Below are 16,358 nucleotides of genomic sequence, written 5' to 3' on the forward strand. Positions count from 1 at the left end.
TTATACCACCGTGAAATATTCCGAGCTACTATTAACTAATAAGTTTTCTCTTTGTTCCGAAGTACCACAATTTGTAGTGGAGAAGTTTTTTGACTTCTTGGAACCCTATATGCTCAATTATAGCTAAATCGGTCTGAAAATATAGGTAAAACCATCAAAATGCGTGAAATCGGGCGGTACCGTTATATGGGGAGATAACAAAACGTGGATTCATGTCCATAATTTTTTGTGGAGAAGTTTCTTGACCTCTAGGAACCTTAAATGCCATATTATAGCTATTTCAGTCCGAAAATGTAGCTAAAATCGTCAAAATACCTGAAATCGGGCGGCGCCGATATATGGGCGATATACCAAAACGTGAACCGATATAGCCCATCTTCGACCTTGATCTAAGTCCAGACCAACGACACATGTATACAAAATTGCAGTCCCCTCTCAACTCATTTGGAAGATATCGTGAGTACAACAGACGGACGGACACTGCTAAATCGGAAATTATTATTTCGATGATTTAAAAACCGAATGACAAACCTAATATACCCTCCATATTACCACCGTGGAGTATATAAAAACTATGAAAACGAGGAAAAACAAACCCCCGCAAACGTTTAAAGACCATGATCTGCATCTGGAATGTAGGTGCAATTTGCGCACTGACGGATATAGTTGGTAAGTACAAAGCTGATATTATCTCAAAATCTCATCTCCAGGTTTACTCCGGTTGATGAGAGCAAAGAAGCAAAGAGCAACGTTTTTTAACATCAGTCTCATCGGTGCCCATACCCCGACTAAAGAGAAATATGAACAGACCAAGATATGTTCTACAAGCGCCTAGAGAGACCATATGTCCGCTGCCCTGCCCATGACATAAAGACTCGTCAAGCAGATTTTAATGCTAAAGTTGGGAGAAACATCTGACAACGGAATGAGGCTGATCAATTTAGTAGCGGCAAAAACATGGTAGTGAGCAGTACCAGGTTCCAACACCTCGACATACAAATGGCTACGTGGATATCCCCAGATGAGAAAACGAGAAACCAAATTAATCATGTTGTGACAGACGCAAGACTATCTTCCAGTGTGTTAGATGTCGGTCGATTCGAGGAGCGTACTGGGATTTGGATTTTGTAGCGATAAAAGCAAGATATACCGCAGGACGGAAGTTGGATGTCGAGAAGCTGCAAACACAACATGCTTGAAGACGACACTCCTTGTCCCGAAAATGTAGAATCGCAGTGGCAAAGAATAGCCCACTATCTTCAAACTGCCACAATATCTGTTCTTGGGTACCAAAAACCACCAACAAAACATCTATGGTACGATCAGGTGTGTCGTAAGACTACTGATGAGAGGAACGCGACATACAGAGCAACCCTGCATTCAGTAGCAACACGAAGCGTATTTTAAGAAGAAAGTGCAGGGTGAGCATGAGAAACTCGACATTTGCAGGAGTGAGCATGAAGTCCGAAAATTTTACCAGAGTGTAAAACACCAGACTAAAGGGAATGGTGCAAAGGAAATCTGGTAACTGATACAGATAGCGTACTGAGGATCTGGAAGAAGCATTTCATCAAGCTATTGGTAACGAAAATGGGCGGCAATGAAGATACCGCAGAACCAATCGCAAACTACAACGTTGAGGTTATGACAGCGATTAATCGGCTGTAAAACAATAATACTGCAGGAGCTGATGGGCTGAGCTGTTCAAGGCTGATGGCGAAATGGAGTACGCATCAGTTGAAATTAGCAAAATTTGGGAGGAAGAAAGCATACCCAACGGTTGGAACCTCAGCTTACTTTATCTCACGTCGTCGAAAAACATAGGAAAAACGTTATCTCGACGTGTTAGCGTTCTAAACCAAAACTCATAACTTCGCGTTTTTCGTGAAAAACATACAGATTGAACGGACAAATGTCCGTCTCTGAAAAATACATTGCATTTGAGAAATTAAAGTTTGTTGAAAGAGAAGCCACTCGACAGCCGATATGTCTGATGAGCTGCATAAGCCAGGTCACATAATTTGGTGGTTGTGTGGTTCGAATCTTTGGCTTTCCTTTTTCACTTGCAAAAGTCTTTGATTATCAAGCTCAACTCCATCGAGAAAATCTATATACATAAATAAAAATCAAATGCCGTTCGTTGGTAATGGCATCAGTTGAGAACGGCTGGACCGATTTCGATAATTCTTTCTGTAAAATTTCTATGCAAAGAAAATTTGACCACGCCCACTTTTTTCAATATTCATCTTTTCTACAAAAGCTACTAAACCGATTTTCCAGAAATTGCCAGGGAATGTACAGGGATGGCACCCAGTTAAAATAGGCTACAAATTTAGTTGGATTTCGGAAGGGACGGGGTACTTAACCTCTACCCTATTTCTTTAAAAATGCTATTTTACAATAATTACGAATGTATCGGTTTGGAAATTAATTTAGAAGACGATTGTGGTTGTGTCTCCGATATCTCCCATATGCCATATTTAAAAAAATGCCAGATCTTTATCATATCGGGGCCGAAAGATCCAACCACGCCTACTTTTTTTAAATATGTTATAGCTCCAAAACTACTAAATCGATGTCCATAAAATTTGCAGCAAATTCTCAAGGTTTGCCGTCGTAATGTATATTTTATCAATTTCGGAGGAGGTGGGGTACCTTCCCCACACCTTTCTTTTAATCGCTATATGTATATGCCAAACTTATGATTACATCGATTTCAACAAGGTAGATATTTGGAGCCAAAATCCCCGACCACTTTTTTAAATATGTTATACCTTGAAAACTCTTTTCAATATATTATTTCTCCTAAACTATCGAACATTATTTCATTAAATTTTAAGAGAAGAGAAGAGAAATGCTGTATACATATTTGTAGGCTAATTTCGGGGGCCTATCTTTTTGTAATCGCTATATTTGCTAAACTCATGATTGCATCGGCTTGCAAATTAATTTTCGAGACAACGGTGGTTGCGCATCCGTTGTTTTCTTGGTGACCGAAGTCCCGACCACATTTTAAGTACGTTATATCTCGAAAACTAACCAAACTATTTTCATGAAATTATGTGGAATGTACCGTGGTACATGTAGTCATAAATTTCGGAGGTGGCGCGTCATCTCCCCTATTAAGAAAAACTATATATTTTCAAATTTCCTTAATGGTGAGGTTCAACGGTCCATCAGCCATGAAAAAATAAAAATATATTTGTCTCAATAAGTGGGAGAGTTCGAGTTTACCATTTCTTTAAGTTTTATAATTAGATCGCTTTAGGATAAAGATAGGGGACAGGGACGATAATAAATCCTGTTTAGCAATGGGCGAAAAAAATCCGACAAAGTCCGCAAGAGAAAAGAAAGGTTACAGCAAAATCTGTTGATAATGTTAATATCCTCAATGAATAACTTGGTGTGACAATGGTCCCAAAGAAATGAGGTAGAAAAACCAAATTTTTGAATTGTAAAGCATAAAGTCCATAAAGGTTGTCATTAAAACTCAATACGACGGGCCAGCAACGCGGACCCGGGTCTGCTAGTTAATAATAAATAAATTAAATTGTTCTTAATAAACTGCTAGTTAGTGTAGGTGACTAGTCGCAATTATATGGCAAATTAATAGAGTTGGGTAATCTAGTTCCTTGTTCCTTTTACTAGTTCAAAAACGTATGAGTAACATGATAAAATGTAACATTTGATATTAAGTATACACAGTTTGTTCAAAGAAAAAATGTGTGCCATTGGAACTGCGAAATGAACTAGATAGTTCCATATAGTTCCTTTGGCACAACCCTACAAATTAAAATGCTACAAAATATTAAAATTAACTTTTCAATTTTTTTAAACCATAAAATATTTTCACATCTCGTAAGTATTCAATGAAACCAAAACAGATGTTGTTTATTGCAAAAAACACATAATAATACTGACCTATCTACGAATTGTAATTAATAATTATTTTCTTAAATAAATTTCCACGAATAAATGGTGCTGCTGCAGAAATGGCATGCATTCCTTACTGATGTTTGTTTTTCGTGCTTCCTTATAATTTCAGATGATTAAAATGATGGTGACTGTGGTGATTGTCTTTACAATGTGTTGGCTACCGTTCAATATACTATCTGTAAGTATTCCCCGAAGCATGTTTCCAAACATACGAATACAACATGCATACCTTCATATTTATTTACCTCAATTCACGTCTATAATTATTTACAATGTGTGTGTTTATATTAGGGTGGGCTCATTTTTGTATTAACAAATCGATTAATAATGTCAATATGTTTATATAAGCTACTCTACAACAACCAAGCACGTTGAATACAACTCACAATTGGGGTTCAAAGTGGTTAAAAAACTTCGCCACCAAAAATTGCGGACATTGCTCCACGTTTTGGTTGGAAACCTAAAACAATACACCGATTTCAGATTTTGAAAGCTTTTATCTACATTTTCGGGCAAGATTGGATGTCATTTGGCATTTACGGATCCCAGTGGTCAAACAACTTCTCCACCCAAAATTGTGGGCATTGGTACTTTTGGAACAGAAAGAAAACTAATGATTCCCTCCAAATTCAGAATATTTCATGGTAGTGGGTATTAAAAATTCGGCTCCTTGATTTTTTCCTTTAAGATATTTGTATAGCTCCCGAATTCTTCGGTCAACATGACACAGTAAAAAAGAGCATCAAAACTTTTCATCTGCATAAAGCTATCGCTGAATTATCACCAGATGCCTTTCGGGAGAAGACTCGAAGATGAATTTAGTCCATTTTTATACCCACCACCATAATATGGAGGTTACAATTAAATTTGTTATTCCGTTTGTAACACATCGAAATATTCGCCGTAGGCCCTATGCACAATATACATATTTTCGTGATTAACATAAAATTCTAAGTCAATATAACTGTCTGTCCGTCCGTCTATATGTTGAAATCGCAATAGAGCTTTATAGTTGGGTATAGACGTATATATTACTCCAAGAATGTTTGTTTTTTAAAATGGGCTATATCGGTCCACGTTTTGATATAGTCCCCATAGAACGGTACCTTTAGATGTTCGGTATTGTGAAGGCTGTGGCCTCAATATCGACATCGAAATGGCTGAAATTTGGCATTTAGTCTTTGCTGGAGGTTAAAATCTGCACCTGAAATTTGTCGATGTAAGAACACGTTTTCATATAGCCCCCATAGAAGGGTATCTCCGAATCAATATCCCACCGAAATGGCTGAAATTTGTTATTTAGTCCTTATATCGACGCCTCCAAACAATAGTATGCTAAGTCAACTTAGCATGTTTTCAAGTTCTTTACATTTTTATATTTAACGTCCTTTAATTTAAATTCTGTCAAATTTTGGTAATGATCGGACAATCCGAACAGAAGTTAAGTTAGCCTAGTACTGAAGGTCAAAGATATTTCCAAACTTTTAGAGCTTGTCCTGCAAAACTCGCTTTTCAGAATTAGCAAACTATTATTTGGAGGTGTCGATATGTGGTATACAATTTTCTACAAGAAATTCGTAGATATAGGTCCACTTTTTAATATATAATAGAAGGGTACCACCGGATTTTGGTATTTCGGAAGATGCGGCTTCCATATCCCCACCGAAATGGCTGTAATTTGGTATTTAGTCCTTAGCTCCTTGCCACCAGAAATTTGTTGGTATAGGTTCACGTCTTCGTATAGCCCCTTAGACTGGTATCCACCACCGATTTTCCGTGTTTTGAAGGTTGTAGCCTCAAATTGGTACCGTAATGGTACCATTTTGAGGCTACAGCAGTACCTCCCGTTTTTCGTTATTTTGATGGTTGTTGCCCCAATATCCCACCGAAATGGCTAACATTTGGTATTTAGTCCTCATATTCCTACAAGAAATTCGTAGATATAGGTCCACTTTTTAATATATAATAGAAGGGTACCACCGGATTTTGGTATTTCGGAAGATGCGGCCTCCATATCCCCACCGAAATGGCTGTAATTTGGTGTTTAGTCCTTAGCTCCTTGCCACCAGAAATTTGTTGGTATAGGTTCACGTCTTCGTAAAGCCCCCTTAGACTGGTATTCACCACCGATTTTCCGTGCTTTTAAGGTTGTAGCCTCAAAATGGTACCGTAATGGTTAATATTTGGGGGTATAAAATGTTCCACAAGAAATTTGTAGATATGAGTCCACGTTTTCATATAACCCAATAGAAGGATACCTCCGGATTTTGGGATTTTTAAAGTTGTGGCCACCATATCCGCAATGAAATGGCTGTAACTTGGTATTTAGTCTTCGTTAGGGGTATACAATTTTCCACCAGAAATCTGTCGGTATAGATACACGTTTTCGTATAGCCCCTTAGATCGGTACCTCCCGATTTTCCGAGCTTTGAAGATTGTAGCCTCAAATGGCTAATATTCAGGGGTATAAAATGTTTCACAAGATACTTGTAGATGTAGGTCCACGTTTTCATATAACCCAATAGAAGGATACCGCCGGTTTTTGGTATTTTGAAGGTTGTGGCCTCCATATCCCCAATGAAATGGCTGTAACTTGGTATTTAGTCTTCGTTCGGGGTATACAACATTCCACCAGAAATGTGTCGGTATAGGTACAAGTCTTCATATAGCCAACATAAATCGGTATTCCCCATTTTCCGTATTTTGAAGGTTGTGGCCTTAAAATTGAACGTAATGGCTAATATTTGTTATAAAGCTTTCCGTCACAAATTTGTAAGTATAGGTCCACGTTTTCGTATAGCCTCCATAGAAGTTCACCTCCGGATTTTCGGTACTTTGGCCTCAACATCAAACCGAAATGCCAGAAATTTGGCATTTGGTCTTCGTTGGATGGATACAACTCTCCACTTGAAATTTGTCGGTATAGGTCCACGTTTTTATAGAGCCCCCTTAAAATGGTACTTCCACCAGAATTTTGTGGCTATAGGAAAGTTGTGGCCTCAATATCTCTAAGAGTATTGTCGTGCTATGTTCGACAAAGTTAAGAAAACTGAGATATTTAAAACGGAACTTAAAATTATATATAGTGCATATCTTGATGCAATCCAGATTCAATATACTGAGTATTATCGATCTGAGACATTAGATCGAATTGTTTTTGGGCATTCAATACATCTTAAAAAACGAATAAACAAAAAATATTAACTGCAAAAAACCTACCCACCCCAATACCACACACCTTTGTCAGTTTGTATGTATTTTTATATTTACACAAAAGTTCAATAATATTAAATAACAATTATTTTAATCACGTGTTGCTTTCTGTTTTTATATCAACTCTGTTTCTTTCTCTCCCTCCCTCTCCATCTTTTTATTTCTTTATTTATTTGCAGCTACTTTTAAATGATGAAGAGGTTCGAAGTTGGGGAGCATTACCGTATGCCTGGTTTGCTGTCCATTGGCTGGCGATGTCACACAGTTGCTACAATCCCATCATTTATTGCTACATGAATGCCCGTTTCCGCGGTGGTTTCCTGCAGATAATTTACCGTGTGCCCGGTTTGAGACGTTGCTGCTGTCTGCGACGTTATTTGCACACTCGTGGCGATCGTAGTTATGAGACCACTGGTGAGATGACCTTCAAATTCAATCGTCATAGTGGCGGAGGTCTTATCAGGAAACCTAAAATACGAATTAGGTGCCACCATAATTTCTTTGGCAACTTTCACTGTCTAATTTCCTTGTACAATTTTTATTATCGATTCCTCAGTAGTTGTAGTTCTTTTTTGTAGTTGATCATGATATGATGATTATTACATTTATTTCTTATTTTTCACGTGTTATGTACATTGTTTTCCCTTAAATGTTGCTTGTTTCGATACATTGTTGCATGCCCAATCTCAACACGACGTATGTACATATTTCTCGTTCATACACAAACACCCCTTTTTTGGTAAATCCCTTAAAGTATGCACATATTTGATTTGTTTATTTAAAAAAATGTTCACATGAAAATTAATTTGTATGTTAATTGTTTTTGGTGTTTTTTTAATAGCATATCAAACAAGTTAAAGCTTTATTCCACAGTTTATACAGTTGGACACTAAGCCCAGCTGATTGTTATGTTTGCTGTCAAAAACATTATTGTGATTTAAAATACAAAGAAACTTAAATCACAATAATGCAAAATCTATTATGTTTGTTGTCAAAAGTTATTAACAGAACTCTGAATGGCCGACCTTCTATAGGCCTTGATTTATTCGCAAAACAAGTTTCTAGAAAAATTTTGGAACAAAATTTACATACATTCACCCATTTTGTATGATTCATAGTTTGTAAAAATGCAATACTCGTATTTGTAAACTGAACTTCCTCTCCTTCCTTTCGCCTATTTTCTAAATGCCAAAGAATAATGGATAAACCTCCGGCTAAGGGCGAATAATATTTGAATTTTAAACAAAAGTTCTTACAGTGACTCAAAATATATACAAGTAAATTTATATTTCGACTTCAGTCAAATTTTGAAGTAAAAATTTCTTAGTAGTTAGTTGCAAAGAAAAACGTTCCCTGAAATTGTAGAGTTAACAGAATTGCAGGAAAACTACCAAACTTTTCAATACGTTCGGCTACGATATGGGGTTATACATATTTAGTTTTTCTGTTTGTATAATCATATATGTGGGGAATTCTGAGTGAAATCGGACACTTTTGCAAAAAGTGATTTTTTGATTTTCTTTTCTTTTTGCTTGTTGATGCTGCTAACTAAGCCATGTTAAAATCGGAAAAATTTAGATGTTTTTATTAACAAATTTTAAAGAATTAAGAACAAATAGTAATTATTCGAATACCACTGCCAAACAGAACTTACAATTTTTGTAATTAAGCGTAGTTTAATACAAGAAAGCAATAATTCAAGAAAATAGAAGAGTACAATCAATGATAAAAATTGATTTTTTGCTTTTCAAAATAGCCAGGCTTAATCCCATAGTCATTGTTATAATAATTTATTAAAACAACTTTAATTTATTGATATTAAAAATTAAATCGCTAATATAGGATCCAAGATTCCTGATAAAAGAATAAAAAATACAAAAACAAAGATTTTTTTCTTTGGACCAATAATGAAGAATTTAATTAATTCTCTTTCGAGTTGAGCTGTTAGGCCTTTTGAGATACATTGAAAAATTAGGAGTCTACCGAAGTCCCACGCATCCAACCATTACACTACGTTTCACGGGTGGTAAATCCGATCTTCAGGTGTATTAGGATGTTGTTTTTGTGGCAGACGAAGGCCAAGCTTGGTAACTGGTATATATATCGAACTTCATTAGATAAATGTATATGCGAAATTATGTGAGTTAATTGAAACATTGAAAAATGGGATTACCAAGCAGGACTATAGGAAAAGTTTGGAGTTTCAATTAACTGACATAATTTCGCATATACATTTATCTAATGAAGTTCGATATATATACCAGTTACCAAGCTTTGCCTTCGTCTGCCACAAAAACAACATCCTAATACACCTGAAGATCGGATTTACCACCCGTGAAACGTAGTGTAATGGTTGGATGCGTGGGACTTCGGTAGACTCCTAATTTTTCAATGTATCTCAAAAGGCCTAACAGCTCAACTCGAAAGAGAATTAATTAAATATCACTATAAATGGCCTTCGCCTTAATAAGGCAAAAATAAAAAATAATTTCAGCATGAGCCAGGCTGGGATTCGAACTTGGGTCTCCGACAACTGAGTGTCAAGGTTGCCGGCGTCTTAGCGTTCTAAGCCACCATCAACTTGTCAAAACTTTAGTAGACAATAATTGATGATCAAAAAATAAAATCTTCTGATATAGAAGAGCAATTACTAATGATGTAGGAATAAAACTTACCATAGTATTTGTGAACATTGAAAAATGGGATTACCAAGCAGGACTATAGGAAAAGTTTGGAGTTTCAATTAACTGACATAATTTCGCATATACATTTATCTAATGAAGTTCGATATATATACCAGTTACCAAGCTTTGCCTTCGTCTGCCACAAAAACAACATCCTAATACACCTGAAGATCGGATTTACCACCCGTGAAACGTAGTGTAATGGTTGGATGCGTGGGACTTCGGTAGACTCCTAATTTTTCAATGTATCTCAAAAGGCCTAACAGCTCAACTCGAAAGAGAATTAATTAAATATCACTATAAATGGCCTTCGCCTTAATAAGGCAAAAATAAAAAATAATTTCAGCATGAGCCAGGCTGGGATTCGAACCTGGGTCTCCGACAACTGAGTGTCAAGGTTGCCGGCGTCTTAGCGTTCTAAGCCACCATCAACTTGTCAAAACTTTAGTAGACAATAATTGATGATCAAAAAATAAAATCTTCTGATATAGAAGAGCAATTACTAATGATGTAGGAATAAAACTTACCATAGTATTTGTGAACATTGAAAAATGGGATTACCAAGCAGGACTATAGGAAAAGTTTGGAGTTTCAATTAACTGACATAATTTCGCATATACATTTATCTAATGAAGTTCGATATATATACCAGTTACCAAGCTTTGCCTTCGTCTGCCACAAAAACAACATCCTAATACACCTGAAGATCGGATTTACCACCCGTGAAACGTAGTGTAATGGTTGGATGCGTGGGACTTCGGTAGACTCCTAATTTTTCAATGTATCTCAAAAGGCCTAACAGCTCAACTCGAAAGAGAATTAATTAAATATCACTATAAATGGCCTTCGCCTTAATAAGGCAAAAATAAAAAATAATTTCAGCATGAGCCAGGCTGGGATTCGAACCTGGGTCTCCGACAACTGAGTGTCAAGGTTGCCGGCGTCTTAGCGTTCTAAGCCACCATCAACTTGTCAAAACTTTAGTAGACAATAATTGATGATCAAAAAATAAAATCTTCTGATATAGAAGAGCAATTACTAATGATGTAGGAATAAAACTTACCATAGTATTTGTGAACATTGAAAAATGGGATTACCAAGCAGGACTATAGGAAAAGTTTGGAGTTTCAATTAACTGACATAATTTCGCATATACATTTATCTAATGAAGTTCGATATATATACCAGTTACCAAGCTTTGCCTTCGTCTGCCACAAAAACAACATCCTAATACACCTGAAGATCGGATTTACCACCCGTGAAACGTAGTGTAATGGTTGGATGCGTGGGACTTCGGTAGACTCCTAATTTTTCAATGTATCTCAAAAGGCCTAACAGCTCAACTCGAAAGAGAATTAATTAAATATCACTATAAATGGCCTTCGCCTTAATAAGGCAAAAATAAAAAATAATTTCAGCATGAGCCAGGCTGGGATTCGAACCTGGGTCTCCGACAACTGAGTGTCAAGGTTGCCGGCGTCTTAGCGTTCTAAGCCACCATCAACTTGTCAAAACTTTAGTAGACAATAATTGATGATCAAAAAATAAAATCTTCTGATATAGAAGAGCAATTACTAATGATGTAGGAATAAAACTTACCATAGTATTTGTGAACATTGAAAAATGGGATTACCAAGCAGGACTATAGGAAAAGTTTGGAGTTTCAATTAACTGACATAATTTCGCATATACATTTATCTAATGAAGTTCGATATATATACCAGTTACCAAGCTTTGCCTTCGTCTGCCACAAAAACAACATCCTAATACACCTGAAGATCGGATTTACCACCCGTGAAACGTAGTGTAATGGTTGGATGCGTGGGACTTCGGTAGACTCCTAATTTTTCAATGTATCTCAAAAGGCCTAACAGCTCAACTCGAAAGAGAATTAATTAAATATCACTATAAATGGCCTTCGCCTTAATAAGGCAAAAATAAAAAATAATTTCAGCATGAGCCAGGCTGGGATTCGAACCTGGGTCTCCGACAACTGAGTGTCAAGGTTGCCGGCGTCTTAGCGTTCTAAGCCACCATCAACTTGTCAAAACTTTAGTAGACAATAATTGATGATCAAAAAATAAAATCTTCTGATATAGAAGAGCAATTACTAATGATGTAGGAATAAAACTTACCATAGTATTTGTGAACATTGAAAAATGGGATTACCAAGCAGGACTATAGGAAAAGTTTGGAGTTTCAATTAACTGACATAATTTCGCATATACATTTATCTAATGAAGTTCGATATATATACCAGTTACCAAGCTTTGCCTTCGTCTGCCACAAAAACAACATCCTAATACACCTGAAGATCGGATTTACCACCCGTGAAACGTAGTGTAATGGTTGGATGCGTGGGACTTCGGTAGACTCCTAATTTTTCAATGTATCTCAAAAGGCCTAACAGCTCAACTCGAAAGAGAATTAATTAAATATCACTATAAATGGCCTTCGCCTTAATAAGGCAAAAATAAAAAATAATGAAGAAGTTATGAGTATTTCTTTGCATATAGTTTTTACAGAATTAGACTTTTTTAAGGGGCTACATCTATGGAACCGTTAGTAAAAAAAATAAAAATATACTGAAATGTTTTGATGAAGATCAGCATCAACATAGCAAAAAATAATGGATATCAAAAACTATTTTTTGAAAAAGTGCTCGATTTCATTCCGTATTCGGAAAACACAAGCATAAGGAATTTATAATTTAATAAACACAATTTAAAAATCAAAAATCAGTTTAGGGCGCAAATAGAAGTGGACTAAACTTAAGCACCCGCCAATTTGAGGTACAGCAAAAACTATTGAAATCAATATTTCGTTGCGTGTTTTTATTCTGCTTCCCAGGCTATTTTTGCGGATTCAAAGGAATCTTCTTTGGTTTTGCAATTTTTTCGGTTGATTTTTTGAGTTAACGATCTACCACAAGTCCCAATCGAGAACTAAGATCAGGGGATTTTGCAGGCCAATGGAGAACTTCTGTCTAATTGTTTTGGAATCACTCCTTAACCACTTTCGATGTATGTTTTGGCTCTTTATCTTCCAGGAATGTCCATCTGAGTTGCATCTCTTCTTCAGCACAAGGCAACATCACGCCTTTTAATACGTTACGATACTTGAAACGATCCATAATTCCATTAATTTTATGATTTGGACCAATCCCTTGCCTAGGGAAAAAATACCAGACCATTATGTTCAGTCTCCATGTATTACAGTTCCTTTGCAATATTTAGCATTTAACCGTTGTCCATTTAGTCCACGCATTATGCCATCTGAGTCCTTTACATTAAACTTAGATTCATCAGAAAACAACACAGTCCTCCATTTTTGGACACTATATATAGTTCAGATGGTTCTTGGCGAGTTCAAATCTGGCGTTTTCATTTTTTGTCGATATGAATATTTTTTACTGGTCGTCGACCGGCCTCTACCGCTCTTCTTTAAATTAGAGCTGGCAAACTATCGATATTCCCAACAATAGATATTTTCGATATTTCGTGACAAAAAATCGATTACTATCGATATTATTGTAATTTGTCATCACCATTAATTTGGAAATAAAAGTGGCGGAAATGTCTATGCTTTTGTTGACATTTTACATAATTGCTTCACAAGAATATAAAAAAAAACAATTGCATTTCTTTAATAAAAATACACAAAAATACAGTTTATTTTTCCGAAAAATGTATACGTGTGAATACTGACTCAATTTTTAACATCCACAAAATGGATAAGTCGCGAAATTTCTATTTATTTCAATGAATTTTAGGTAAGGGGTTTTTAATTCGATAGTATCGATAGGCAAAACTATCTATGGATATTGAATTTTTAAGAAATGATCGATACTATCGATTGTGCCATTGATTTTTTGCCAGCTCTACATACAACGATATCTCCCGAATTTGGGTATTTTTAAGATTTTAGCCTCATTGTCCCACCGAAATGGCTGAAATTGAGTATTTAATCTTCGTTTGGGGCTACAAAACCCTCGTCCTGAAATTTGTGAGTGCAGGTCCACGTTTTGATATAACCTCATTGAACGGGAGGTATGTTCATTCTTATTTTAAGGGTTTTAACCTCATTTTGGCATCGAAATATCTGAAGTTTTGTTTTCCCCTGAAATTTGTCGGACGTTTTGAAATAGCGTTCATAGAATGGTACCGCCGCATTTTCGGTATTTTGAAGGATTAAACACATATCCAAGAGAAATGGCTAAAATCAGGTTTCAAAATATTTTATGGGTATCGAAGCATAAGTTCGAGCAGGTTTACGGATTAAGAGACTCGGAGTGACTTCCAAGGCGATTGTTTACGTTTATTTAATAACTCAACACATTGAACAAATATGGGACATTTTTCTATCTGATGATTATATGACTCGGTGGTGCAGTGGTAAGCATGCTCGCTTTGCACCCTGAAGGTCCGGGTTCGATTCCCAAGCCAGACAACAACAAAAATCAATATAGGCAGAAATTTAAAATTCTCTAAAAGCGTACTTAAAATAAATAAATAAATAAATAAATAAATAAATAAATAAATAAATAAATAAATAAATAAATAAATAAATAAATAAATAAATAAATAAATAAATAAATAAATAAATAAATAAATAAATAAATAAATAAATAAATAAATAAATAAATAAATAAATAAATAAATAAATAAATAAATAAATAAATAAATAAATAAATAAATAAATAAATAAAAAAGATTATTAATAATTATTAATATTAATTCCAAGAACTATCGTGGAAATGATCTTCCAGAAGTGTCGCCGGAGTGACTTCTAAGAAGTGACCCGGGCGTGGCTCATTTCTTCACAACGGAGGTCACTTCAGGGTGACTTCCGCGACTATCACCGCGACTGTTTTCATCGCCCTGGGCGACACGCCTAAGTCACTTCCGTGATAGTTTTTGCTTGCAGGGAATAACTACATGCTTCTTAATTAACTTTTGAAAATGGCTTAGAAAGTTTTAATCAAATTGTTCTTCTGCAATGTGCCACATAAGGCTCTCAATGTCAACAACTTGACTGAGGTTACTTTTATAAGCTCGCGGACCTTCATATGAATTCGGGCTAGCATATCATATCGTAAAACATGAAACATAATCTTTTATTATTTGTCTATGTAATATCGCAAATAGGACTGTAATTGTAATGTTATTCGTTTTGAGATGTTTATTCTATTTTTAATTTATTTCAGGAACGGACGATGCGTTCCACCTGCAGCGTGTGAACACATGCACCACATTCATCAGCACAAGACGAAAGTTACGGACGAATTCTATGCAAACGGTACGTTTTAAATTAAAATAAGTATCTAGATACTTCTCTGTCATGATTATTAACAAAAAAAAAAAATTTCATTAAACATGTTTTATATTCTCATTTCAGAGTCAATCTTCATGTGCGGAAACAACGGTGTTGCGGTAGTGCCAGGCCCCACTCAGGCACATTGAACCGGATACCTTAAATTAATTCATGTGAAGCAGTTGCACTTTGGGACAGTCGTCATTCATGCAAATATCGAATATTGTAAACATACATATATCGAGGCATTTTCTAAGACGATATTGTTTAAATCTAATTAGACTAAGAATATATAACAAAAATTAGTTATTAATATTTATGGCTAAATTTTATAGGAAATATTTAAAGTTTTCAACAATTACTTTCGTAGTTTTTCTTTAAAGTGACCTTTGCAATGAATGGAGAATTTACACTTCAAAAAATGCTACCATCAAATAATTTGAAATTATAACAACGCTCCTCAGAGTTTCTGCTGGAACGAGAATTATATTTTGAAGTAAAAATATATTGTCTTTTTTATATAAAGTACATTTTTAATTATCTGTTATTTGTTTTTCAAATACCAAATTTTTATTATAAGAGAGGAATGATTTATTTCTTATCTACACAACAGGATAAACATCTTTTATTAAAAGTGCAGATTTACCAAAAAGGATGGGAAAGATACCAAAAATAAATATACTGGAAAAGCAGGTTGGCATATGTTTGACTTTCTCGTTTTTCTGAACCCGAGAGACAAAATATCTTTTGTTAGATTTTACGCATATCTTGTAATATTATATACTTTTTCTTAAGTATAACCAAGGATTTTTCGCAGTTTAGTAAAAATTTATTTGCCATGGATTGCTACCAAGCCCCAAAATATAAATTATGGAAACACTCAAAATTCCAAGAAAATCGCACTAAATGGAAAACAGTGACTGTTTCAGATAGGAAGTTTGAGGTATGTGCATGAATACATAGACCCTAAAACATGTTCAGGCTTGTCTTATACGTTTTAATATGGTTTTTCCGATTGTAACACATTAAAATAATGATTTGCAACCCTATAAAGTATTTTGAGGAAGACAAATTTTTTTTAGTTTTCCATCAAAAAAAAAACGAAACATTTTTTTAAGCTACACGAAAGATTTTTTGTAGTTGGATTGAGAAGAAATTCCCATTCTCAAATCTTATACATATTTCGGTTATTGCGCGTAAAAGTTACAGCGG

General features: G+C 35.3%; 1 protein-coding gene across 2 annotated transcripts in view; it reads left to right on the forward strand.

Moving 5' to 3' along the window:
- Positions 1-15,798, forward strand: part of RYa-R (RYamide receptor) — a 688,795-nt gene extending 672,997 nt beyond the window's left edge. Inside the window, exons 6-9 of one of the 2 annotated variants that reach the window (XM_073958606.1) lie at positions 4,046-4,114; positions 7,329-7,633; positions 15,040-15,131; positions 15,231-15,798. In XM_073958606.1, the coding sequence (XP_073814707.1) occupies positions 4,046-4,114; positions 7,329-7,633; positions 15,040-15,131; positions 15,231-15,295 (531 nt within the window). In that variant the 3' untranslated portion in view covers positions 15,296-15,798. The remainder of the gene's footprint in view (positions 1-4,045; positions 4,115-7,328; positions 7,634-15,039; positions 15,132-15,230) is intronic. The other variant, XM_073958607.1, reaches the window with a different exon arrangement.
- The last annotated feature ends 560 nt before the right edge of the window (positions 15,799-16,358 follow it).

Source organism: Musca autumnalis, unplaced genomic scaffold (genome assembly GCF_047663935.1).
Source record: "Musca autumnalis isolate F117 unplaced genomic scaffold, ASM4766393v1 scaffold_1, whole genome shotgun sequence".
Lineage (NCBI taxonomy): Eukaryota > Metazoa > Arthropoda > Insecta > Diptera > Muscidae > Musca > Musca autumnalis.